General features: G+C 35.4%; 2 protein-coding genes across 2 annotated transcripts in view; both read right to left on the bottom strand.

The window, feature by feature from the left end:
- The window catches only part of LOC134839707 (uncharacterized), a 46199-nt gene extending 32818 nt beyond the window's left edge, over window positions 1–13381 (bottom strand). The window contains exons 1-3 of the mRNA XM_063855328.1: window positions 13317–13381; window positions 7757–7865; window positions 6701–6838 (exon numbers count right to left, since the gene is read on the bottom strand). Coding sequence (XP_063711398.1) covers window positions 6701–6838; window positions 7757–7834 — 216 coding nt within the window. The 5' untranslated portion in view covers window positions 7835–7865; window positions 13317–13381. The remainder of the gene's footprint in view (window positions 1–6700; window positions 6839–7756; window positions 7866–13316) is intronic.
- A 5955-nt stretch (window positions 13382–19336) lies between these two features.
- Window positions 19337–24822, bottom strand: LOC134840225 (PHD finger protein 10-like). Its single transcript, XM_063855963.1, has 5 exons — window positions 24469–24822; window positions 23842–24152; window positions 21974–22184; window positions 20609–20887; window positions 19337–20261 (listed from the first exon to the last, which is right to left on the bottom strand). The coding sequence occupies exons 1-5, from the start codon at window positions 24731–24733 to the stop codon at window positions 19474–19476; spliced, it is 1854 nt and encodes a 617-aa protein (XP_063712033.1). The 5' UTR covers window positions 24734–24822; the 3' UTR covers window positions 19337–19473.
- Window positions 24823–25062: the final 240 nt, after the last annotated feature.

Here is a 25062-nt window from a genome sequence, read left to right as displayed (position 1 = left end):
CTGAAATATTTGACGTGGACCTGCTTCTCTTGTATGAGCCTGCAAAGCATCACTATGTACTTATAATCGATTTGTTAAAGTTCATCTGCGAAATCAAAGGGTGTAAGTATCGCACAATTGCACGTTTATGTAGAAACTGCTTTCACATTAGTTGGAGTGATGAAACTCACGAGCAACACATCCAGTGTTGTAAGGATCATGAACCTGCTCTAGTAGTCATGCCTTCAGCAGAAAAAGGTACCAACAGATACGAGTTCAAAAACCTCCAGGCCTTGTGGTTTGTACCACTTGTGATTTATTTTGATTTTGAATCATTTCTGAAACCTGTAGATTCTTGTCCTGATAATCCATCACGATCATCTACCCGAGTTGTACAAAAACACGAAGCTTGTGGGTATTCATTGGCTGTAATTGAACACGGAAATTCACAGCCCTACTTCTTTGACTATGACAGCTCTGATCAATGCATGAAAAAGTTTCTCAATCAGTTGCATCAATTAGCGAGAGAGATATATGATCAAAAGCGACGGTTTCCTCAATTTCTAGAAAGCCAAGAATCGTTGAACAAAGAAAACACATCAACATGTTGGATTTGCTGTATACATTTTACCAATGAGCACGAAAAATGTCTTGACCATTGCCATTTTTCTGGAAAATTTTTGGGATGGGCACATGAAAAATGCAACCTCGCAAGACGAACTGTAAATTTCACCCCAGTCATTGGACATAACATCCAGAACTATGACCTTCACCACATTTGTCTCGCATTGCATGAATGCGAGCCAACAAGTACAATGAGTGTTATACCTAGCACCGACGAAAAATATATATCGTTAAGCATTGGAGTCCTAATTAAAACTATAAAAAGGAAAAACGGATCTGAGCAAAAAGTTTTTGAATACCTCAGATTTATTGACACATGCAAGTTTTTGAATTCTTCCCTGCAAAAATTGGTTGATAATCTACCAGCGGAAAAAATGTCAATTTTGAACAAGTATTTTGCAAACGAGACGGAGGAGCAACGGTGTCTGATACGACAAAAAGGTTTCTACCCTTATTCGTACATGACCGGAAGAGAAAAATTTGCAGAAAAAGAATTGCCTCCTTTGCAAAATTGGTCCGATGTTTTGAATGGAGGAAAAGTTGCAGTTTCACAAGCGGATCTGGAACATGCAAAGAAAGTTTTTAGAGTGTTCAAATGTCAAAACTTGGAGGATTATCACAACTTGTATCTCAAGTGTGATACACTCCTTCTTGCTTGCGTCTTTGAAGAATTTCGACAAATTAGTCACCAAACTTATGGTCTGGACTTCGCGCACCATTTTAGTGCTTCAAACTTAGCTGGAGACGCCTTCAAACGTATCTGCAAAGACTCGAATGTTCAGCTTTTATCAGACCGCAGGCATCTCGAATTGGTCGAGAATATGATGCGAGGTGGTACTGCATCCGTGTTCCATAGTCGCTTTTTCAAAGCCAACAACAAAGAATGCCCCGACTTCAACCCAGATCAACCTAGCACCTACGGGTTTATGATCGATGCAAATAACCTCTATGGCGGCGTCATGCAAACGGAGAAATTACCGGTGCGTAACTTTGAGCTAATAGAGCATATAGAAGACGAGGTGATTGTGAACCAAATCCTCAACATGACTGAAGACTCTTTGATTGGATTTATATTGGAAGTTGATCTCGAGTATCCAGAAGAACTGCATGAGGATCATCAAGATTACCCTTTAGCTCCTACTAAAGAAAGTGTACCCCAGGATTGGTTGAGTCCCTACCAAACAAATTTACTCGAGCAGATGAAAAATCAAGACATTGCAAGACGTTCAATTGGAAAGACCAAAAAGTTACTGCAGACGCTGCATGACAAGTCAAATTATACAATTCATTACAAACTATTGCAATTGTTTGTTAGGTTGGGACTTAAAGTTAAAAAAGTGCACCGTGTGCTGAAGTTTGAACAAGAAGCATGGTTAGAACCATACATCACATTGAACACGACTAAACGACAACAAGCTAGAAATAAATTTGAGGAGGATTTGTACAAACTACTGAACAATTGTGCTTATGGGAAAACATGCGAGTCGAAGCGCAAACGGATGCTTGTTCGGATAGTTAGAGATTATCGTGCCGCTTTGCGAGAAATTAGTGCATTCGAATTTAAATCCTACAAAATTTTTGGAGAAAACTTGGCAGCGTTCACTTCGAATCCAACAAAAAATCTATTGGGATGTCCCAACAATTGTGGGAGCTAGTGTTCTTGAGTTAGCAAAGTTTCACATGTATAAATTTCATTACGATATAATGAAACCAAATTTTGAATGTCAACTATTGTATTCTGATACAGACAGTCTCCTGTACCAAGTCAAAAGTGAAGATTTATACCGAGAAATTTCCGAAAAAAGGAATATTTTGAATGAACTTGACTTGTCAAATTACCCGAAGAACCACCCTCTCTACGACCCGAAAAACAAAATGGTTGTTTTAAAATTCAAGGATGAGTTTCCAGGAGACATTATAACCGAGTTTATATCCCTCAAACCCAAGCTTTATTCCATTTTGTCCAGAGGTAATTAATTTCTATTTGCCTTTTTGTGAGCACGAATTTCAAAAAATTTTGATTTTTTGTGATTTTTTTTCGGAAGGGTATTTTTATTTGTGGGCGAAAAAATGTAATTTTATCAAAAAAAAAAGAAATTTGGAAAAAACTTTTTAGGCGAAAAAGTATAATTTTTTTTGAAATTTTTTTTTTGTGGGCGGTTTTTTTTTGTGGGCGAATTTTTTTTTTTTTTTTTTTGGAAAAAAAAATTTTTTTTGTTCGAAAAAAAATTTCGGGCGAAAAAGTGTATTTTGTTTTGAAAAAAAATTGGAAAAAACTTTTTAGGCGAAAAAAAATAATTTTTTTGAAAATTTTTGGTTTTTTTTTTGTGGGCGATTTTTTTTTTTTTTTTTGTGGGCGAAAAATTTTTTTAAAAAAAATTTTTTTGTCGGCAAAAAATTTTTTTTAAAAAATTTTTTTGTCGGGGATTTTTTTTTTGTTGGTTGATTGTTGTTTTTTTTTTTTAATGATGACTAATTTTTAAGGTCACACCTGGCCTTCATGTATTTTTTTTTATTGCACCTGGCCTTCAAGTTAACATGATGTAGCTCTTAAAAAAAAACATCGTATTTGGTTTTTTTACCACCACACATTAGTGATCATCAAAAAATTGATTAGTAATCATATAAAAAAAATTTTAGACTGCAGAAAATTATCGGCGAAAGGTGTATCCAAAGCTGCTCAGAAGATGTTGAGTCATCAGCGATATCGAGACACCTTGACCTCTGGCTCGTTATTCAAAACTGAAAACAGTCGAATCGCATCCGAGTCACACAATCTGCAAACAGTGACTTCGACGAAAACATCGTTATCAGCTTTTGATGACAAACGCTACATCCTCGATGATGGTCAGCAGACTCTTCCCTACGGTCACAAAAACATCGTGGGTCAAACTGTGATTGGCATTGATGATAGTGATGACAACACAGCCGCTGTTAATTCTGACCCAACTGACGATGACGATTTGGAAAAATGGATGCCATTTTTTGAAGATCGTCAACAACCAGTGTCGTGGGATTGTGACGATTTCCTAGATGGGGTGTCTGAAGAATTCGCTAACACTCAAAACGTTGATTGGGACCATCCGGAAATTGATGATGAATACTCTGAGGATAGTTTTGCTGTTGAGAACACACAACCACATCGCTCGCTTCGACAACTGATGGACCAGGTCAATAGCAGTTGGCAAACTCCAGACCCCGGTCTGATTCGGGCAGCAGAAACCAACGACAGTGATATTGATAGCGGGGATATCGCGGATCTGGAGGCCAATACTTCCGATGAGGACGAGTCGTCATTCTTCAACGATTCGTTTTTCGATTATGAAGCAGTTGAAGTAGAAGAACCACGGTCAAAAAATCGACGAATAGATTAAAACACAAAAAAACACCACATTAACTTTTGTATAGTAAATAAAATTCAGTTATTTAATATGAGAATTGTCTGTACATAAAATTTGACCTACCGCTATTCCGTGTTTAGTGTGTATTTAAGTGCGAGATTTTGTTCAGCTTTGGAACTCAATTAATCTGGGATATAAACAATTTCATTTAAGCGATAGTGTCTTTAGCATACTTTTGTATGTATTTGTATGTAATTTGAGTTTGAATCAAAGTTTTAAGAAGAATTGAGCAAACAGTCTATAGCGCAGTTAAACACTCCAGCTGGTTTCAGAACGAAGATTTGGCAAATCCTTTCCCGCACCAAACATGTAACCACAACGTTCAGTGGGAATACTCAATAATATACCGAAGTTTTACATGAGGACTATTAGGTATAAAATTATACATGGTGACAATTAGGATTATTACATAGTGACCATTAGGTATAAAATTATACATGGTGACAATTAGGATTATTACATGGTGACCATTGCTGATCATTTAATACATGGTGACCATTATGATTTATACCTAATGGTCATCCATGTATGACAACCCCCCCCCCCCCCCCCCGATCCTAGTGCACTATATGCATACTACTCAGTATTTTTGTCTGAAGATGTTTTTTTGAGACATTGACAGTCTACATGAAAAAATTTTAAATTAATGGAAAAATTAGGCATTTTTTGAAGAATAAATTTTTGTTTTAAAACATTAAACCTTTTTTTCAACATCACTGGACCATAAAATTAAACATTGGATTATATGAATTAATTTTAACTAAAACAAAATTTAAAAGAAAAGTATTTTCAAGCAATAAGTTCTGACCCTCTTTAAGTTTCATCTTGCTTCGAGAAAAAGTATTCTATTAGTCATTGTGACCAATATGATTCGACAGCAGTGACGTGAGAGTAGTTAAAACCACTGAGCTTCCAATAAACTAAATAAAATTACGTCACTTCGACGCATCTGTTTTCAGAGACAAAGACACTTAAATTGACCTATCAACGGCTTACAGCATTTGAACAACAAAAAATTCACTTGAAAAATAATACGAACTTGTATAATTGTATCATTGCGAGTAACAAGGTTGAAAATAGCGCTGTTGATTTCTGTGCTGTCTAAATTGCATCTTAAGGCTCGCAGTTTTGCAACTAACATCGGACTGAGTGACACCATGAGAACTATTCAATAAATGACCCAAAAACTATTTCCTATGGTATGGAATACATGTTTTACTAGTTAAGTCCGAATTATCTCGATAGATTTCAATATCTTGGACAATTTTCAAGTAAAAATTGGGTGTGTATTTCAACAGCCCATTTATTTTTTAAAATATGTGTTTTTATCAAATTTCCCATCAAGCGCTATTAATTTCATCAGTTCTGGAATTGTTTCAGGGTGCATTTTTGAACGATAACAATTCAGAAATAGGAGGACATTAGATTCGAACAGTTCCATATAATTTTCTACCAGATTTGTTAACTCATCAAAAATCTCCATCGCAGATTTGATATGTTTGACGACATTATTTGCACCATCTTGCAAAATTATATTTTCCCGTTTTTTTTTGAGCTGCATTGAGTCACAACATTAGGTTTTTATTTGACCGTAGCTTTCCGGTATCCATGAACTGCGCAGTCCTGAGCAATATTTTTTAGATCTTAAGACCAGATTACACTGGTCATCACTAAACGGGATTGGGCGAAATCCCTTATCTTCTTAGCAAACAAACCCTGTTGAGATGACGACGACGACGCTCCGCGATTCACTCCAAATCCAGCTTCATGTCATTCCAAGTGCTGCTGATACTTAGTATTAACCTTTCCAATAATGCATTTTTTGATTTGTTTATAGAAATCAAGGTATTTTTTCTAAGATGGTTCTTTTTGGCGTGGTCACTAATCATAGTAAAACATAACAAGGCAGTCAGAATAGAGGGAGTTGTAAAAGAGGGATTGTTAGAATTATCAGCAGACATTATTTTACATAAGTTATCTTTTCTAATTTTGACTAGGTTTATACTAAGTTTGAAAAAAGTTTTTGTTAGTAAGCGTCGCAAAATCGGTCAAAGAAAACTCAGTGTTTCAAAACGTTTTAAAAAACTTTCAAAAAGTCAATTTTTCAAAAAAGTCATAGCAAATTAACTAAATTGAATGAGAATTAAATCTGTCCGAAACAAAGTCGAGATTAATTAATCCCTTTAACTACATCCAAAAGGGAAAGATTAGTTACTAGATATAAAACTCTCACTTGCTTAACCGTTGATTTATTTTTTATAGGGTAGTATTCGTTTCTAGGTACTAAGGGAGGATATAGTTAAAGAGATCGGACGCGCTTAGGCATGTAAGAATTATTGACATGGGATGATTTATATCTTTGAAGTTGTAAACCTTGATTAACTTTTGTAATGCCTTCCGGAACAAAAAACTTTAATCTGTGTTCATCAAATTTTGAAAATTAGAAGTCAATGTTCGAATTTTTTCCAGTTTCCAACTCCTCTCCAAAACTGGTCTGCACATAATAACATGTCAATTTGTTACTATCATTATGTTCTTTTGTTCAAACTGACATGTTTTTTAGAAGGGTTATCGCTCCAAAAATTCAAGAATTTTAAGTTACCTGAATTGAAAAAGAAGTTAGGGTGGGATGGAAACTCGAAGTTAGCCCTCCACCCAAATCCTAATAAGAATGGATAGGCAGATAGGTCACTTGCTTGAATACTTCCGTATTGGAATGGGTAAGTGAAGTTGTCCATATGTGCGCACTGGTCCGACCCCTTGTTCATGAACAGATCCAGATGTCTGGGTCCAAACGGCAGAACAAACGGCTCTTCCAGCTCAGCGATTACACCCTGCATAGATGATAAATAAACAATACAATTACAAACATTATTATTTACAAATGTTATATACGCTTGTATTATGGTCTCTTTGAAGCAGAAGGGATGTATTATTAGTTGTAATGATTTTATAACAGAGCGGTATCCTAAATTTATACGAAAAAGGAACCAGAATTGTTTAATTGAAAAATATCATATCTGAAGTATCTTAGAACACTAAAGAGTCTAATCGGCGAGAAAAAGCCCTGCTTTTTAGTTTTCCGGCATAATTTAGCACACACTAGTGTTGAAGGCTCTTTCAGAAAAAATAAGATAGTTAGTTTTCCGGCATAATTTAGGATACACTAGTGCTGAAGGCTCTATTAGAAAATTAATAAAATCAATATACGGACGAAACAAGTAAAAACTGGATTTTAGTTAAAACAGTAAAAAACCACCAGCGGATTTAAGGGGGAGGGGGCGGACGACCTCCCCCCTCAGGGATTCGAACCCCTGTCGGCCCAAAATTTCCCCACGTTGTACTATTTTGAGAAATCCATTTTCGGTTGACTGACCCTGAAAGTTTTCTAAAGGCGATGTGGGTGACAAAATATTATAATTTTGAGGGGGGAGCTGCAATTTTTGGTCTAAGTTTTCCAAAAAGAACCTAAGAAAGTATTTTTTGTTATTTTTTCAAAAATTCGCCTGCGGCCCAGAACATTTGGTCAAAATAGGGTCTTACAGTGATTTGGTACAGCTCAGAAAATCTAATTGGTCGACCTAAAAAAAAGGTCGACTAAATTTTCGAATTTTTTTGAAAATTCGCCACCCCCTCGAGAAAATCTTAGATCCGCTCCTGGTAAAAACTAAGGGATGATTTTTTTGCTGGCGAAAAGATCGAATTGCTAAAATGTGGCTAAATTCTCTACTGGTTTATTTTCTATCACTCACAGGCTGCTGGGCTTCGATGAGTTCGACCGCGAGACACATTAAGCACAGCGAGATCAAAAAAGACCACAGAAATTCCATTGATATAGCTGCCACGATTATCTGGCCCAAACTAAAAAATATGAAGAAACTCAAATAAAAATAAGCCAAAAAGATGACCAGGTAGTTTAATTTTTACAGTTTCTGAAGGCAGTAATTAAATTCACTTACTCTCTTGCTAACGATATCTTGTTACCAAATTCGCTTTTATTGAATTTTCTATTTTTTTAAATTTTTTCTTTTTAGATGTTTGCTCGCGTGATGTTTGGATGTTTATTCTTCTGATAAGAGATAAGTTTTAATTGGTACTCAAAATTAGCAAACTACTTACGCAATTTTTCGATCCACCGATCAATTTAGCGTCAAAGTTTATCAGTCTTATCATTTTTTCTTAAAATACTTTTCATCTTTAATTGGTTTCTTTGTTAATCAGATTTTTAACATCTTTGTGTAGCTTACCTTTTATCAATATCAATTTTTTCCTTGCCAACTACATGGTTTTGGAGTGGATTGGTAAGGGGAAAAGTTTTGCAAAATTATCGTAAAGTTTTTTGGTTGGGGCGCTCTTACATTCACAGAAAATTGCTTACAGCCACGGAAAATCAGCACCTTCACATCCCCCTTTATTCTCTATTTTTATGCGATCAGCTGTTGCAAAGTGTTCACTTTCTAAAAGTTCGTGAACATAATTTTGTCAAATCTCTAATGCATAACCCTCTTTTCATTTTCAAGCTACCACCCTCAATCAGAACATAATTGCCAACAGACAGTTGGGAAAGTGTCAATGATTAAAGTAAAAAACAAATGACTTGTTTTTCGGAAAAATACTTCAAGCTTCAAATTTCAAAAAAGGAAAGATTGCGTTAAAGTTCTTTGAATTTCAAGAAAAATTGGTGTTTTTTTCATAAAATTGATCTAACTCATTCACATTTCATTCAAAAACATTCACATTTTCCATTTTTTTAAAATTGGATAGCGTTTTTTCCCTTTTTAGGCAATGAATTTGAACTTAATTTCAAAAATCAAACTTCAAGCCTCCAATTGTCAAAACTGAGGTTACAGTGTATTTCTTCTTCAGGCCTTGTACACTGTACAAAGTTTGATAAAAAAGTGTTGCCACGTAAGTAAGCAATAATACTAACCCAATTCTGATGAACTAACTATAGGATACGGCAGGGCGAGCGGTCCATAACAATTTCTAGAAATTGTCTGAAAGCTAATTGTGTTGTTTTACAGTGTATCATAAAATATTTGAAGGCTGTGAATACGCCGTAATTAAAAGGTAACGATGTTTGATTTTGTTGCTGCGACCCGGAGTTAGGCCAGGGACCTGTAGATTGAGTGAGACTAAATCAGTTTTGCAAGGTGAAGAACCACTCGGTCTCCACTTGATTCAAATGTAGCAACGAGGATGTAACAAAAACAGGTCAAGTCATAATAAAAAAGGAGTCAAATTGAACATACAAAGCCGTTGGCGCCAGAACATCAGCCAACAAGCGAGTCCGTAGCAATCTTGGAGGCGCTTATGATCAAGATGGTGTCCGTTATTCAGCAGTAAATCGCGGGAAAATGATAGCGGCAAGCTGCTAAACAATTGTTTTTCCTCCTTTGATCAAACTGAGTCAATAGATAAGCGCTGAACTAAATAAAAATGTCTGCGCGTCCATTATCAGAATTAATTATCTGAGGATCTTGAAAAAATACATCATGAAGCCAAATTTTAAGATGATATCAAGTGGTACTTGCATCACCATACTGTCTTTACCCCTAACAGTTCAAAAGTCCACGAATTTTTAAGCAAAATTTTCAAATCTCATGAGTTTTATCGCAGAAAAACGCTACTGGCCTGCCCAATTTTGCTGTACGTGTTACTTTATGTCCTGCGCCAATTTCAATCTACCAAAAAATGATGAATCGGTCGAGAATGAGGGCACGCTTCTCCTTGTAAATCTCGAAAACCAATCGTGCTTGCGTTTTTTGGCATGAGGCACCATTATCAGAAGCGATATTATGAAAAAAAAATCCAACATTTTTTGGAGTACGTGACTCAGCAACGAGTACGTGGCACTACGCACTTGAGCCGACGCCTAGGGATAGTGGGGCCGGCTAGCCTAAAGTCGCATCAGCTGTTTGTGAAAAAAATCACGGTTTACTTTTTGGTCTCTAAGCCGAACGCTGAACAAGTCGCTAAAGAGGTTAATTGAGACACTTAGTACAGAACTCATAAAGTTAACTATGTTCAGCAGTAACTTTTCGAAATCTCAGAAAATTGAATCCAAATAAGAAAGAAAACCGAAAATGTAAAAGGGAAAGTGTAAGTCCCTAAAACTTGTCGCATGTCTTCGGCCTAAAATGTGTCCCTATGAAAAACAGTCTGGTAGTTAGTTGATAAGTGAGTCGCGAGTTTAAGAAAGAAATCACAAAATGAACTGCTCTTAGTTTCGTGTCATCCGCGTTTGAACCCTTTGGTTTGGTTGCACACTATGCAGTACGCTCCCGTCAACTGTTGAAAATAAATTGTTCTACATGTCAAAATGGGACGATCTAACAACAGAACAACTAATATACAAATTTTGCAACCGCATTCAAGCTCACCATTGCTTGGAAAGGTAAAAAACTCTCGGGCTTGAATCATTGTGCTTTTAGATATGGTAAAAAAATACAAGTTTAGTGATATACACCTTGATGTCATTTGGCTTTTTGGGTTTCAGTTTTAGTATGGACAGAGCCTCCATTGGCTTTACACTGGGCTGACTTCTGTTTTGATAAAAAGGAATCTTCTAAAATACGAAACTGACTGCTTATTCATTTATTACCAAGGAGGGCCGTGAGCACACTAAAAACTGAACTGCAAGCTGCTTTTAAAAAAGTTTTTAGAGAGAGCTTTGAACATTGAGAAAATCCAGAGTATTGTATGATCCAAAAGCACAATTGTTTACAGTCGATCTAGTCTCATACTGGGAAATCTGTCTAATGTAGCCAAAAACAAGTGGAGAAACTTGAAAACCAACAACCCTTGATGAGTGGTACTGTGTAGCAGCAATTGAAAATATAGCAACCAGAGGTACACAAAAAACTGCAGCCGAAGATCTTAGAAGCTGCGAATCTAGGTACCAAAGTTCTGGTTATTTGAGACTTGTCTAGATCTTGAAAAAAAAACAGTTTAAAAAATCGATGACTGATTTAAAAATATACTTTCCAATTTTTAAGAATCAGACACCGCAGTGCACAAACCTGACTTCAACATGGAAACAATCAGCCCTTCTTTTAAACACAATTTTAATATCGAATTTGATAATTCTGACAGAAATTATAAGCAAATTATCTGAGCTTGATTTAGCAGCAGCGTCAAATCTCCTTCAGTTCTCCCATGTTAATTATTTTCAGCATATTTTTCCTCTATCAAAAACTGTGTTAAAAAAACCAAGTCTAAAGCTATATTTCCATTTAATAAGACCTAATGAGTTTTTAGGCTCAACGGGGCGCTTTCGGCGTCTCGCTGAAACGAGCCTGGAAAGAAAATGTTCTGTGATATTTGATGACCATCCTTGTCTTGTTTGAAAATTTTGTTGACGCCATCTGCAGCTCAAGCATCATCAATTGTTTTTCTATACGGGCCTATATTTTTTCTCGGCGCGCCAGCTTGAAACGGAGATCAATCCAGTGTGAAGTTTAAAACAAGTCCATTCCATGTAGATTCAAAGCCGAATTTGCTAACCACTTGATGTCATATCTCCCTCTAGAGCGTTCATAGTGCAGAAGACTTGCAATTTGTATTGCGCAATTCAATAATTTGGCCCATTTCATGTAACTGTCATCAAGAACTCGGAGAACTGTGGGATTTTCTCTTTGGTAGCATGACGACACCACCGGTATATATCAAAACCCTTTTTTAAGGATGACAATTCTTGTGTCATTGAAACATAGAGATCCATTGTCCATCTGTTATCTAGTCTGATAAACGGTACAAATTTTTCGGACGCCCAGAAGGAACTCATGGCGTGCATTGAATATTGGGATTAACAGGCTCACACCCGTTAACAATATAAAGGTATTTAAAACAAATATATTGGCCTATGGAAGCATCTGGTAAAGTTTGCAAATGCCAGTTTTATTCAAGACATTGAACGCGATTACGTAAACTAATGACAGAAGTACTTTTAACGGCAATCTGTTTGGTCTATCAGTTTTTCAATGGGTGACCACTGATTTCTGTTAACAGTCATTTGGATAGCTTGAAAGGGCATAAGTAAACGCAATTTGATAGCGATAGCACGTCGAGTTTGTGCCAGGTTTAAAACCAGGCAATTGGTGCACCATCTTCAGAACGAAAAATTAAGACAAATGATTTAGTTAGATTAGTAGAGTCCACGAATCAGCAAGCTTGTTTTAATAAAGCACACATTAGAACGCTAAATTTCTGAAACAAACGGAGTAGCCGAAACCGCCGTTGGAATTGAAAACGTTGGAATGTTATATTATCCTCCAGAGGTGAAACTCACGCAGGTTCTCGCTTTTTTTGGATTGCAGATAAGGCCGCGCAAAAAAGCGAGAAAAGAAAAGCCAGTCTAATGATTAAAATCAACACCGGTTGGCCAATCAGTTCAGAAAAAATATTTGAATATGTCTGTTAGGTTATTGCTATTTGTTTGTGTTTTACTGTGTTTGCAAACTTTTTTTTCAAAATAAACACGTTCAAGCCAAACATGTGTCATTTTTGAAATTGCTTAAACACATTGAAAAATTGATAAATTCTGTTACTCATGCCGTTTTTCACATGAATTTAATTTCTTTTATATCAATAATTTATTTTAGTTTTGAGAAGATTGCGGCCACATTTTTGACGCATCGACCCATGATTGGACTAGGGGCCCTCAGTTTTGGTGGCCGTTTACCTTCAACAGCTGGTTAGGTCTCAGTTTGTTTCAAATGTAGCTTCGAGGATATAACTCCAGCCAACCAAGTAAAGCCATAGTTTAAATAGAAATCATATCGTGCATCAAACAAAACCATTGATGCCAGATTATCAGCCGATAAGAGAGACTCCAGCTTTCTTGAAATCACAGTTAAACAGGATTGTGTCCGTCAGTCAGCGGGAAATAATTGGGCAGATGATAATTGAATCTGACAAACAGTTGACGCCGCAGCAAGCAAATCGTAAGTTTGTTGTCCAAAAGTTTGCTGTCCGCAGGTTTGATATTGTTTCCCGTGTCTAGGTGATACGATCCCATAGTCCATTTAGGTTTTACCCATTCGATACATTTTTCATACTTAACTATGGAAAACACCATTGCGCACAAGTTGCAACTCATCATTAAGACAACTTAGAAACTCACTTGACGGAACGTTAAACTCGCTCGGGTTCTCAAGTCTGTAGGGGCGGAAGTTCTTGCAGCGCAAGAATAAATGCACGACATAGACAAGTAAGACATTAGATTGGACCAAAAATGATAATAGATCAGTTACTTTTTTAAATGATTAGATTTTCAGGTTGCCATTTTGATTGCCATCTTGAATCATTTACAGTTTATGACTGTTTTTGCACCGTTTCCCACCTGAATTCAGGTCAGACTTGATTCCTTCTGTCCGTCAAAAAGAGGAGTTCGATTCAAATCGAAACGTTTCACCAGTTTGAGCCAAGTAACTTATCGTGTTCCTGTAATAAAAGGCTAAGCTACCAAGGATAGGTGGTTGCTGTGCTTCTAGCTTAGATTTTACAGACCACGCAAAATTTTTTCAGACCACGCAAGAAAATAACGAGCAAAAAAGTTTTCTTTTTTTTGAATTTTTGTTGTTTTCTTCTTTAGAGCTTTTTGTTCTTTAATTTATAATTAGCGAGAGAAGTCTGCATTGGTTATTGAAACATGAAATTCAGATGATGATGAATTAAACATTGAAAACAAATCCCTATAAATTAGATTATAAATTCAGTCAAAGAATTCTAGTTAGAAAAGTTATTAGTCTGCAAACCGAAAAACATAAGACCCGTCTTTCCTGAGGCTCAGAGCTATTTAGATTTTTTAAAAACAATTGATACCTTACGAGTTTTTGATAAGGAGGTCACAATTGCCTTTAAAAAAACTTACATCATATTTACCCCAATAAAAACAAAACAGTACCTTTTTAAAAAAAATTATTCTATAAACTAAGGACTGTAGTTCATTTTTACAAACAAGCGTCCAATTAATGGAAAAACCAGTTGAAAGTACAAAAAAAGATTTATGATTTCAGCAGTATTCCCAAAAAATATAAGACAACGTTTTTCGTATATTGTACAAAAACTTTCACACTTTTCTTTTCATGTCAATTAAAGCAAAATTATGAAAAATAAGCATTGAAACAACACTTTCCAAGGGATAAAAAAGCAGGCACTCCTGATGCAGGCACGGATGAGCCATAAAACTATGTTTCAAAAAAAATTTAAGCCCACAAAAAAGTTGTAAGCTCACCTCAAAACATTTAGATGAAATTTTAAGACCCATCAAACGACGCAATATGAGGTCAATAAGCCAATATAATACACGCCGAATTTTTTTAAACCAATTAAAGGCCGAACAAAAAATGATAAAAACTAATATACTGAATATACTGAAACCCGAGATGATAAATTTACAACCAACACGTTGCGTTTTGAAAAAGTTTTTGTTACATGACTGTTGGATGACCTAAGTACAGATTTGGATATAACAAAAAATTTCAGTCAACCTTCGAAGAAAGTTAATTACTGGTAAAATTTAGTGCTCGGCTGCATTACCTCTGCTTTTAATTCAATCAATAAGTCGATATGCAATAAAAAATCTATAAAGTTTTTTTTATCCTCAGATGTCGGTTTAAATCTATAATAAATTGCTGAATGCAAATCAGAAAAGTATCAGAACACCTCGGGTCAGTAAAAATCACATAAATTTATGAAACATTTTCCCCCTCGCCTTCAGCGAAACATTTGAACTTTCTTTTAAAATAAAAAGTTAAGACCGACAAACTTATTGCAGAAATACAATCAAAACTTCAATTTTCTTCTTCAGTGATGATAAAAGGCGGCTTCATTTTTGATGTGTTAGAAATGGATAAAGCTTCCGGTAAAAAAATTGGATTCTTTAATCGCAGAAAAGTTCATTTAACTTTTTAAAGCAAAAAATTCAAACCGTTGAAAATACATTTGGTGATATGTTACAATAGATGGTAGTTTTGAGTATTATGGAAGTATTAAGTTTGAGAACTTTAAGGCCTAATATAGTCATTTCATTTTAAATCAATTGTACGTGCTTTTTATTGAAAAATTTAAGTTTTTCACTTTTTTTACAAAAAAAAAAATTTGGCTTCTGAAATAACTTATAAAAACTGTTCGAAGTATAACAAAAAGTGATCCAGCTATTTAACTTGAACCTGTATCATATTGTTAAATATTACCATACATTTTGTGTGTCTCTATGTTCTGTTCTCCCGTTATGTAATGAAATCCAACAGAACGTTCGCATTTCAGCGTGTAACAATCCACACAGTCTTGTGAAACCAAGTTTTTGAGGTTTCAGTGCAATAGTTATTTAAAACCTTAGTTACCCATAATTTTCTTAACCAAGAAGCAAAGCAGAGTTTTGCACTAGTTTTGATAAAACACAAAAATTTACGACAGCTAGCCAAACGAAACCAGACATAAGCCACTCGGTTAAAACAAAGCGGAAGGAAAATCTGGAAAAAAAATCAACATTTGTTGGCCTAGAGGGAAACATATGTCAATTCGAGTTAAAATGTCAAAATTTCGAACGCTGGAGATAATTTAGAATTAAATGGAAATTAAAAATCAAAAAGACAAAACTTAGTTACACGATTGCTGAGCCAAAAGTTGCATAGAAAATTTTAAGCGATAAAAGGTTTAGAAAAATCAATTTTTTACACCCTTCTCGAAGCGCAACGCATAAAAACAGTTATCCCCTTCAAATGACTCTGAGACAGAAATAAAAACAGGCCAAAAATGCACGAGAAGACCTTCTAAAAAACGGAAAAAGATGAAAAGTTGAACGAATTATACAAAACATAAGTACTAAATTTAAAAATTGAAAAAGTAATCCAGAAAGAACAACAATTATAGTACAACCTGCTCAGATCAAAAGAAATCGTAATCTTTTGGTATGTAAGACAATAAAACAAACTAACGCGACAGTCCAACAGACAATAGAGTTTTCCAACAAAAATTTTCATTTAAAAACAAGGATAGCCGGTTGCTGTGCAAGTAGCACAGGATATTCGGCCATATTCATAAAAACAGATTTTTCCTCAAATTAGTCTCATATGATTCGAGAAATATACGATCGCGTAGACTTAAAGTAAATTAGGCGTGATCGACACCGTTCGTCTCCAAAAATGAAGAATGAATGAAAGAAAAAACTAAATAAAAAATTTAAAATTTTCTAACATTTTGCACAATATTTTAATTTTTTAAAACTTTTTTTGCCAGACAAGCGCTAATTGAAACAACCAAACCTAGTATTTTTATAGTAAAATCTAGTTTCTTGTCCTCATTGTATTTCCATACAACTCACGTTACTCGCTCCAAATTAGACTAAACCTCAAAAATTTCAAACCAATTTTTCTCGACCTTGGGACAACTTTTTGAAATTGTTTTGTTTTAGAGCCATTTGAACCACGACTGAAAGGGCTCTAATATGATGTTTCACTCTAACCATTCCGATGATTATTTGTTGCACCTGACTTTGCGTGGAAAACAAGAAAAAAACTATAACGCACCCAAATATAAAATTCCTACCCATTTTCAATGATCAGAACAAAAACTACTCCCGTTTGAAATCGAATCAAGCATTTTTAGTGATATGTGTTGTGTCTATTCCATTGTCTTAATAGCAATCTTTTTCCTTTTTATGCAATTAAAAGTGCATAAAAACGATTATAAAGCACATTATAGCAATTTATGAATTTTTCAAACACCTTACAATGTTGGCTTCGAAACTATTTAACCAACTTGGAGACAAATTGTTTTCCTCATTAGATACAAAAATAGTTATTTGAGGGCTTATTTGCAAGCATTTATTGTGGAATTTGTAAATATTAGAAGTTTGTAAATATTGTAAATATTAGAAGCAGAGGTAAAAATATTCATTAAGAATTTTTCGCACTTGGAACTCATTACAATCATCGTGGAAACACAGCAAAAGAGAACTGCGTGTTTTATCCAGGCTCCGTAGGGTTCAACTTTTAAGTTACTTTCGCGAGCAAATTATTTAGGTCTCCGCACCTCCTTCGGAATGTCAGTGGTTCGATGTTAACTTATTTCATGCTCGTTGACAGAATGTGAGGCTAACAGATTTTTCCGAAGACGCTAATGTACACTTATTTCGAGGCGCAGGATAAGGCGCCGGAGGAAAACTCTATTTTTTGATATAATTAATTCTAATTTTGCTCAAAAACTCAAAAACAAATTTCCTCAAAATTAAATAATTTTATCATAACTTCGGTCAAAATTTAGTAAACAGAAGCAAAAGTGAGCTTCGCACCATTTGCGATTAAACAAAAACCTAAAAAAACTTTCAGTCGAAAAAATTAAAAAAAAACATTGAAAAACCTAGTTATACTAAAAATTAAACATTGTTGTGTCTCAATAGAAGTTCATTGTAGGCTAACAAGCCAGAAAAACGATTGTTACGTTAGCAACGGAACAAAACTTACAAGATGAAACTAAGCCGACAATTGAGCAAACACAAGTTCAGCAGATAAAACAAGCTTTCATAAAAAACCTTTACAGTTTTACAACCCACCTGAGACTAGAATAATCAACACTTGCACTTTCAACTACCAGGATGCGGAAGCAAAATAAGAAAAATTATAAATACAACTACAAGAAAAGAAAAATCTGTGATAAGGCACTTAAGCCGACAATCTTCGAGCAGACACCTGTTGAGTCTAAAAACAAATTGATTAAAACAAATTTAAAAAGGTTCAAGCCCAACTCCTTGAACCTACAAAGAATAACAATTGAAATGGATCAACGCCCGAAAACCGATCAAAATTAGCTAGAAGTAGGAGGAATTTTTTTTTCATTCGCGAACAGAAACAGAAAGTTATTTTACTCAGTTGAAATTTTATTTTGTTGAAACTATCCAAAAATGCAGAAACTCAACAAATGAATTAAGAAACTTAGCAAGACAGTGACTCAACTTGACTAACTTTGCAAAACGATGAACTCGTCGAGCAATTTTGATTAAAATTATCAAAAACATTGAATTTAATAATTTCTGATTAGCTGGAAATTCACGCTTGTTTGGTTCTCGTTTTTTAATTGAAATAGCTAGTTTTCAAAACCATATGGACTAAAAAGCGATGAGCACATATTTTCAATTGTTGAAGAAAAACTTCAGAAAATTAAACTATAAAAAAACTGCGAAAACTCATAAAAGCAATCACTTAAACCAGAAAAAAAACAGCTGATTAAACAATCAAAAACATTAGAAGTTTAAACCAATATTTTTGAGCAAACTGAAAGAAATGACAAAAAAATACAAAAACTGAAAACTTTTAAAGACAAATAATTTTTTTTTTGTTAAAGTTTATCACTTTTATTAAAAAGGGTTTGGGAAACTGATTTAGATTTCTCAAAATCACATCGTAAAACATCAACCATTCTCACAAAAAAAAACAAGAAGTAATTGAGAAATATCCTTAGAAAAATAAGCCGACGGAATTAAGCCCGTCACTCTTAAATGCTATTAAAGGAACTCATAACAGGCACACAAGGCACATGCCTAATATGCACCCACTACACTCACCTCTAGTGTGAAATCTGTACATTAACTTATTTACGGGAAAAAAGTCTAGTTCCCGATTGCAATACCTTTGTTTATCGGAAGGGCAATCAAAGAATTCACCAGCATGAAAGAGAGTAATTACTTTAAAACTGATTCAATTACAAGGCTAGTGTCAAGCAAAAAAGAAGCTTCTCATCGCGACTCACCTTTGAGGTACTTAAAATCATTTATCAGGCTATGCTTTTTATTATGAAATCGGTGGAAAATCAGTCGAGGAAGCGTTCTGCTGCGCAAATGCCTCAGTTCTATTGAATTTTTTTAAGCAGTGGCAGAACTGACTTCTGTGCCGTGGCAGAATTAATTTTCCGTTAAATATTTTTTCTACACGCAAAGCACCCGGCTATTTTATCGTATTTATTGAAGCCTATTGTAGCTTAATGAAGCATAGTTTCAGCTATGCTTCATTATAAATGTCATTCATTAGAATTATTCAGTAACTATCTTCCAGACTAGATAATCAAATCTGATACAAGATTCATAATCCTTTCCAAAAGTAATGTCTAGTTCAGACCCAAAGTGATAATTTTGTCCTGGAATTTTTAGGACGTTTGCTTTTCGTCTCAAGGAGCCTCTAAACTAGAGTTAAAATGAAAATTTAATTGCTTAACGCAAATTGCTCAAAATAGTGACAGTGAAATTTCTGTATTGAAATTTGTAATTAATTTAACTTAAAATTAAAAATAGGTAATTATTTTTTACTTCAAACTACAAATAGCTTCTTCGTAAACTAAAGAATCCTTATCTAAATTTTCGAACATTTTACACTGAAATTTCATGTTCGAAAAACTTTTCACTTCATCAAAATGTAAGTTTTAGTTGAAGTATTCTAGTTTTAGCTGTTGTGTAAAGTAGAAATCATAGGCATTAGACTGCAGCTTTTGCTATTTCACTTTTCTCCTCCGAACTTCCAGATGCTGATTGTCTGATCAAATTCTCAGCTTCCTCCCGACAAATTGGGCACATGTAGGAATTAGTTTTCAAAATATGGGCCAAATTAACAGTCGGAATTCGTTCGTCGCACTCTATGTGCCCCAGTAGAAAACACTTTCCGCATTGCAATGTAGAATTGATCAGTTTTTTACGATCATCATTGAAGGCTTTTAAACATAAAGCGCAGAAATGACCTTTTTTGAACTTATTCGAGCAGTCTACGCAATGAGTCTGTAAAAATCGCGGTCGCTTTGACCCTTCAAGTGGTCGGGTGAATTCCATTTTCCATTCAAACGACCACCTTGCGAGACACGAAGCACAATTACCGCATCTCGGACAAGCCCATCGACCAATCGGATTAAAGGAATCAAACCGATTTTCAGTTTTGTTCACAGAAACACATTCCGAATGATAAACGTTGTCGCAATTACAACATCGGAACACTTTTTCATTTTGGAAATGATAGTCAGCAAATTGGAATGATTCAATTTTTTGTTCACACATTTGACATTTTTTGCATTTGAAACAAGTCCAACTAATGCTTAAGAAATGGTTTCGGAGATCAGAAGGCAACTTTAAGCAGCTCAGATGGTAAGACCCTTTGCAGGTGAAACAAGCGATGAGAGATTCTGGCTTGGAGAACTTGTTGACTTCAGATGAGGAAAAACAGATGTAGCAAATGTCTTCTAACTGTGGATGACCAATTGTCACAAAAAAGGAACCTAAACAAAAAATAATAATTGGAATATATAATTTGGAGCGATGTGTCAAAAAAGTGCAAAAATCAGTCGACATGATAACTAGCGCTATCAAATTAAAAGGTTTAACAAAGAAAAGCTTTGTCAAACTTATCAGACAATATGAATAAAGACTTTTAACATTTTTTTCAGACCACATTCGTAACTGCAACATACTCCACAGAAAGCGCAATTTATAATGTAAAAAAAAACAATCATAAAAAAAAACAGCTAATTAACAACTGTCGGGCTCCAATTCGAGTCTCATTCGGGTTAACTAAGTTGAATGCCGAAGACCCAAAATATTTAGAAATTAAACTTTTACAACTTGCCTTGTTTCTGTGACCTTCGCTTCATCATTTCATTTTTCAACCCTACCACCTTCTCATTCGCAAAGTCAACACTTGAAATATCTTCCGATTTTACTTCCACTTCGTTGTGGTTTTCGTCTGACTCAATCACGCTGAAGTTCGGCTCGGTGTTCGTGTGAAAGTCGTCCAGAACAGCAGCTGCTTTGGAGACCTTGAAGAGAGGCAAGTACTGCAGTTCATCAGAAGAACGACTCGGATAGCTGCACTGGTAGTGATCAGTCGTAAGAGCAAGTGGAAAACCTAAGCAGATATGGTCAATAAAAAACTGACCAATGCGACGTGGATTGCTCGATTGCGATGACAATTAATGGAGCACCTAATATTAGCACTAGTAATACTCGGCAAACTTTGTAAAAAGGAGTTTTTTTTTCAGAAGTTACAGAAAAGCTGTTTTAAAAAGTTCATTTTGACTTCATAGCGTAAACGAAGGCCAAGAGAAAGCGAAAATCGATGAAGAAATCAAGACACCGCCAAAATTTGTATTTTTCGCAAATAAAGTCTTTTTGAAACTAGACACAGGTGAAGATTTGCGTAGAATACACCAGCAAAGAAGACCAAAAGGAGCTTTAAATTGTAAGAACTTACAAAAAATACGTCTGGAAAAAGAATGAGCTTTCAAAAATTCTAATATCCGACAACGGGATTGGAAAAACAGAACACCAGATATAAGTCATTTGTCTTCTCCGCTGATCCAGCTGCCTTGTTGTTCCATTTAGTTAACTCATCATCTAATACTAAAACCCGAACAGCACTGTAGGCGCCATAATGAAGCGGGTAAAACATATGCTTTTAAATCGCGCGTCGAATCTGAGCAGTATACAGATGAACTCAAAGTCTGTTCGTGCCAAGACAAAGCCCTAATGTTCTGACAACCCTGAATTAGTTTTTCGAGAAAAGAAAGAAAAGTATAAGTGTATAAAAACTATAACAGAAGCGTCTTCAATCCAGTGATATGGTCAGGAATTTTCCGCGCCAAAAGCAGTTATTTGAAGAAAAAAAAATGCGATGAACGCTTTTTGGATTTTTCCAAAAAATGCGCCATTTGGTGCGCGCTCCCGTCAGAATAAGTATATAATGGCACTTAAGGTGACTTACGAAAAAAGCTGTCAGCCAGAAATGGATAGCTGCCTTAAAATAGTACCAAAGGGTGGCCCTTTGGACAAATTTGACAACCAGAATTAAAGACGGGGGATGATACGAGACCACAAGACACCTGATTTTGAGTGGAAAACTTTAAAACTAGTTCCTTCTGACTTTTTCGCAAAAAAAAATTCCAAAACTGTAATTGCGAATACTAAATTAGCTTTTTGGAAATCAAAAACCAACGTTTATGTTCTGGAACTGAGAAATCGTTTCTCTTCTTTGATGCTGAAACTTTCAATACTTCTTTAGGTTTGTGTATGATCATCGTCTGTAAGTCCATGACTCCTTGTTCATGGTTGGCATGCCGAATTCTGTTGATTGATCGGTTGTGACCGTTTCTCAAAGTCAAGGCTGAGTTCCAATACAACTCTTCGTATGTGATATCAGTCAAGTTCTAGAATTATAACAAATTGAGTCAAACACGAAAGCTGACAAAACACAGATAAAAACGAGCAAAAAAATGATATCTTTCTAGGTTATTCTGAAAAAGATCTGAGCATTTTTTTCTTTCCTTTGCTTCATAAATCATATTAGAAACCAAGAGCATATCTAAGCTGATTTTCAAGAAATTTTAGACACTTTTTGGGCTTTTTTTCGGCACGCACTTCCCCTTTTATTAAGTATATGTTGGCGCCTGTACAAAAATTTGGTTACATGTCATTTCGCCCCCAAGTCAACTTGACTCAGCCCATCTTGTCCTACACCAACTTGCCCAATAAGACAACTTGTCCTATGTGATCTTGTCCCGTTAAAAAATAATTAAAACTTGCCCCAGATTCTTTGATATTCTCGTAACACATAGCGTCGGCATTACCCTGAAAGACATATTCGCTGAACAATTAAGCTTGAAACAAAATGCGGATTCATTCAATCACTTGCGGAATCGAAATGAACTCAAAGCATGCATGAACAAACTGAACGCCGCAAAATTTCAACGCAATTTTCGTGTCGAGTTAAACATATCAAAAAATTGATTGCGGATTTCAGTATACTCAACAGAAATCAGTATACTCCGTTGGAATTACAAAATGTCTGTCTTGGATAATTGGGATAGATGGAGCCAGATTCTGTTTAAGTCGGCTGAGAGTTCTGTTTATTGGTGCTCGACTGGGCAAGGACAACTGAACTGCTTTTTTGTCGGATGCTTCTTGGAGGCAAGTGGAACTTATTCTGCTATTAACAGGTACCATTTGCTGCAATGCCTCTTTTCTCATTAGATGAATGATCTGGTTTGTTTCATTTTTCCAGGTCTAACACCGCAGCCGTGTTCGTTTATGGCAGATACCAGTTCATCTCCAGCTATTACAGTGAGCATTGGCATTTTTGGGAACTGTGAATCGCTCATCTCCAGTGTTCAGTTGTTTTTGCTGTTTGCTTTTTTGTGAAGTTGTGTCCGTCAAAAATCAGCGTTCGTTTGTTTCGTTGAGCTATTCCCCACATAATTTGACTCATAAAAATTAAGTTGTATATTTGCAGAGAATTGCGTCAATTAAATAAAGACGCAAAATAATATTATTAGTGTTTTGTTCTGTTTCAATAGCGTTAATTGCTGAATATTGTCAAAACATTTGCGTTTGATTGACAAAAATTATGGCTTAGGTGATATTCCAGGCTCAACTTAAACAATTTTGAGTTAGTTTCCCTTCTTATCTCAAAAAAAGTTAAATTTAACATTAGCACTTGCTGTTCCTTAACAATACTCGATTTCAACATCAAATAATTAACTAGAAGTGTTAATTGTTGGAGAAAACGGCATAGGAAAAGTTGTCAAATGGGGCAACTTGGCAGATGACAAGTTTTCATGTGGGGCAAACTAGTTTACGGCAAGTTGGCAAATGGCCAGTTGTTCTGGGGCAAAAAGTGCTGACGCCAAAAATTTTAAGGTTGATTGACGACTAAAAGAAATGTAAAATAGTAACAAAGGGTGCCCTTTAAGTCATCAATGCCCATCAATTTTTGCTTCTGTTGAATCAAAATAGAAAGATGTCTCTTTGAAATGTGAAACAACCGAATGTTCATACTCTAAATCGAAAAAAAAACAATTGGCGAACCGAAATTTCAGAAATATCTGATTTTGCATTTTTAGTCTTCGCAGAATCTTCCAGGTACATTTGGACTCTTCTCCTCTTAGTTTCAGGCAGCCAGTACTTCTTGTAGGCGATGAAATGTCTGGGGAAGTAACACTGCATGATGTACACTGCATCGTCCGCATCTACTGCAGAGAGGGAGGCTTGAAGACCGAGGCCTTCGAAATCGTCAACTGGCTTCACGATTCCCTCTTTGAGAAGGAATTCACGTTCCTTGCATCTGATTGGTCGACAAAACACTGTGTCACTGAACCGTCGGTGGAAAAGAGGACAATCTGTAAATCTTGTCACAGAATTAGAAAAATATTTCCAACCTCCTCGGGGATCAAATCAGATGTAAATACTCTACAGTCTACGTTACTATAATGATTTTTCAAAAGCATGAGTTCAAACAAAATTGAAATTGGCTGAAAAAAAAAATTTCCGAATTAGGTAGAGGTCAGTGTTATCGCTATTAAACTGTTTATTTTTCCAATTAGCCAAACAAAATTGAACTAAACAGTAGCAAAAAAAGCACATAAAGAATGTTTAACTTATGGCCTGAACTATTTAATTTAGCTTCACGTGTGCTTCTAATATATATAACCTAACCCAAGAACGCGGCCAGATGTTCCTGTACAAAATAGTCTTTAGCCAGAGGAGACCCGAGTGGCCATCTGTAGTCGACCAGAACAGAAGCAGCCATTGGGTCTATTGGCTTCAAGGGAATCCCCTGTCCAAAGTTGGTAGTGTCTTCTTCATCTTCCTTTTTGTCATCGAAGAGTACCTTTCTCTTTTGCGAAGGGTAGCTGAGCGCTGTTTTTGACGAAATTGGATGATCGTCTGGCCTTACATAGTTGAATGACCAGTTGAACATTTTAAATCAAGTTGCAGCTTAAACTATGTTAAACTGAAATTCTCAACAAAATTCAGCATAGGCGAAGCAGAGCTTTGTTTATTTTTCAATAAATGTTAATGAGTTTTCAAACAGTCGAAAATAATTCATGATAAAATTTTTTATTTCAATGAATTCGTATAGAAATTTGAGCTGAAAACATTCGCAACTTTAAAAAGTGCTCAATTTTTTGGCGACAATAACACAAACAGTCCACTTAGAGTCCGATCAATGCCCTCTGTCGGAATTACAAATCCTTCATCTGCAGTTTTTCCCGGCTGATTCAATTGCATATTACTCTCAATTAACCC

This window comes from Symsagittifera roscoffensis, chromosome 2 (assembly GCF_963678635.1).
Source record: "Symsagittifera roscoffensis chromosome 2, txSymRosc1.1, whole genome shotgun sequence".
Classification (NCBI taxonomy): domain Eukaryota; kingdom Metazoa; phylum Xenacoelomorpha; order Acoela; family Convolutidae; genus Symsagittifera; species Symsagittifera roscoffensis.
Note: the sequence above shows the minus strand (reverse complement) of the source record. Positions and strands in the feature narration are given on the sequence as shown.

Excerpts from the sequence above, each read along its gene's own strand:
- LOC134840225 (XM_063855963.1), bottom strand. The coding sequence starts at position 24,733 with ATGTTCAACTGGTCATTCAACTATGTAAGGCCAGACGATCATCCAATT. Across the intron at positions 24,153-24,468 it reads ACATCTGGCCGCGTTCTTGG|ATTGTCCTCTTTTCCACCGA; the intron begins GTTAGGTTATAT and ends CAAGATTTACAG. Across the intron at positions 22,185-23,841 it reads CAGATATTTCTGAAATTTCG|AACTTGACTGATATCACATA; the intron begins GTTCGCCAATTG and ends TTATAATTCTAG.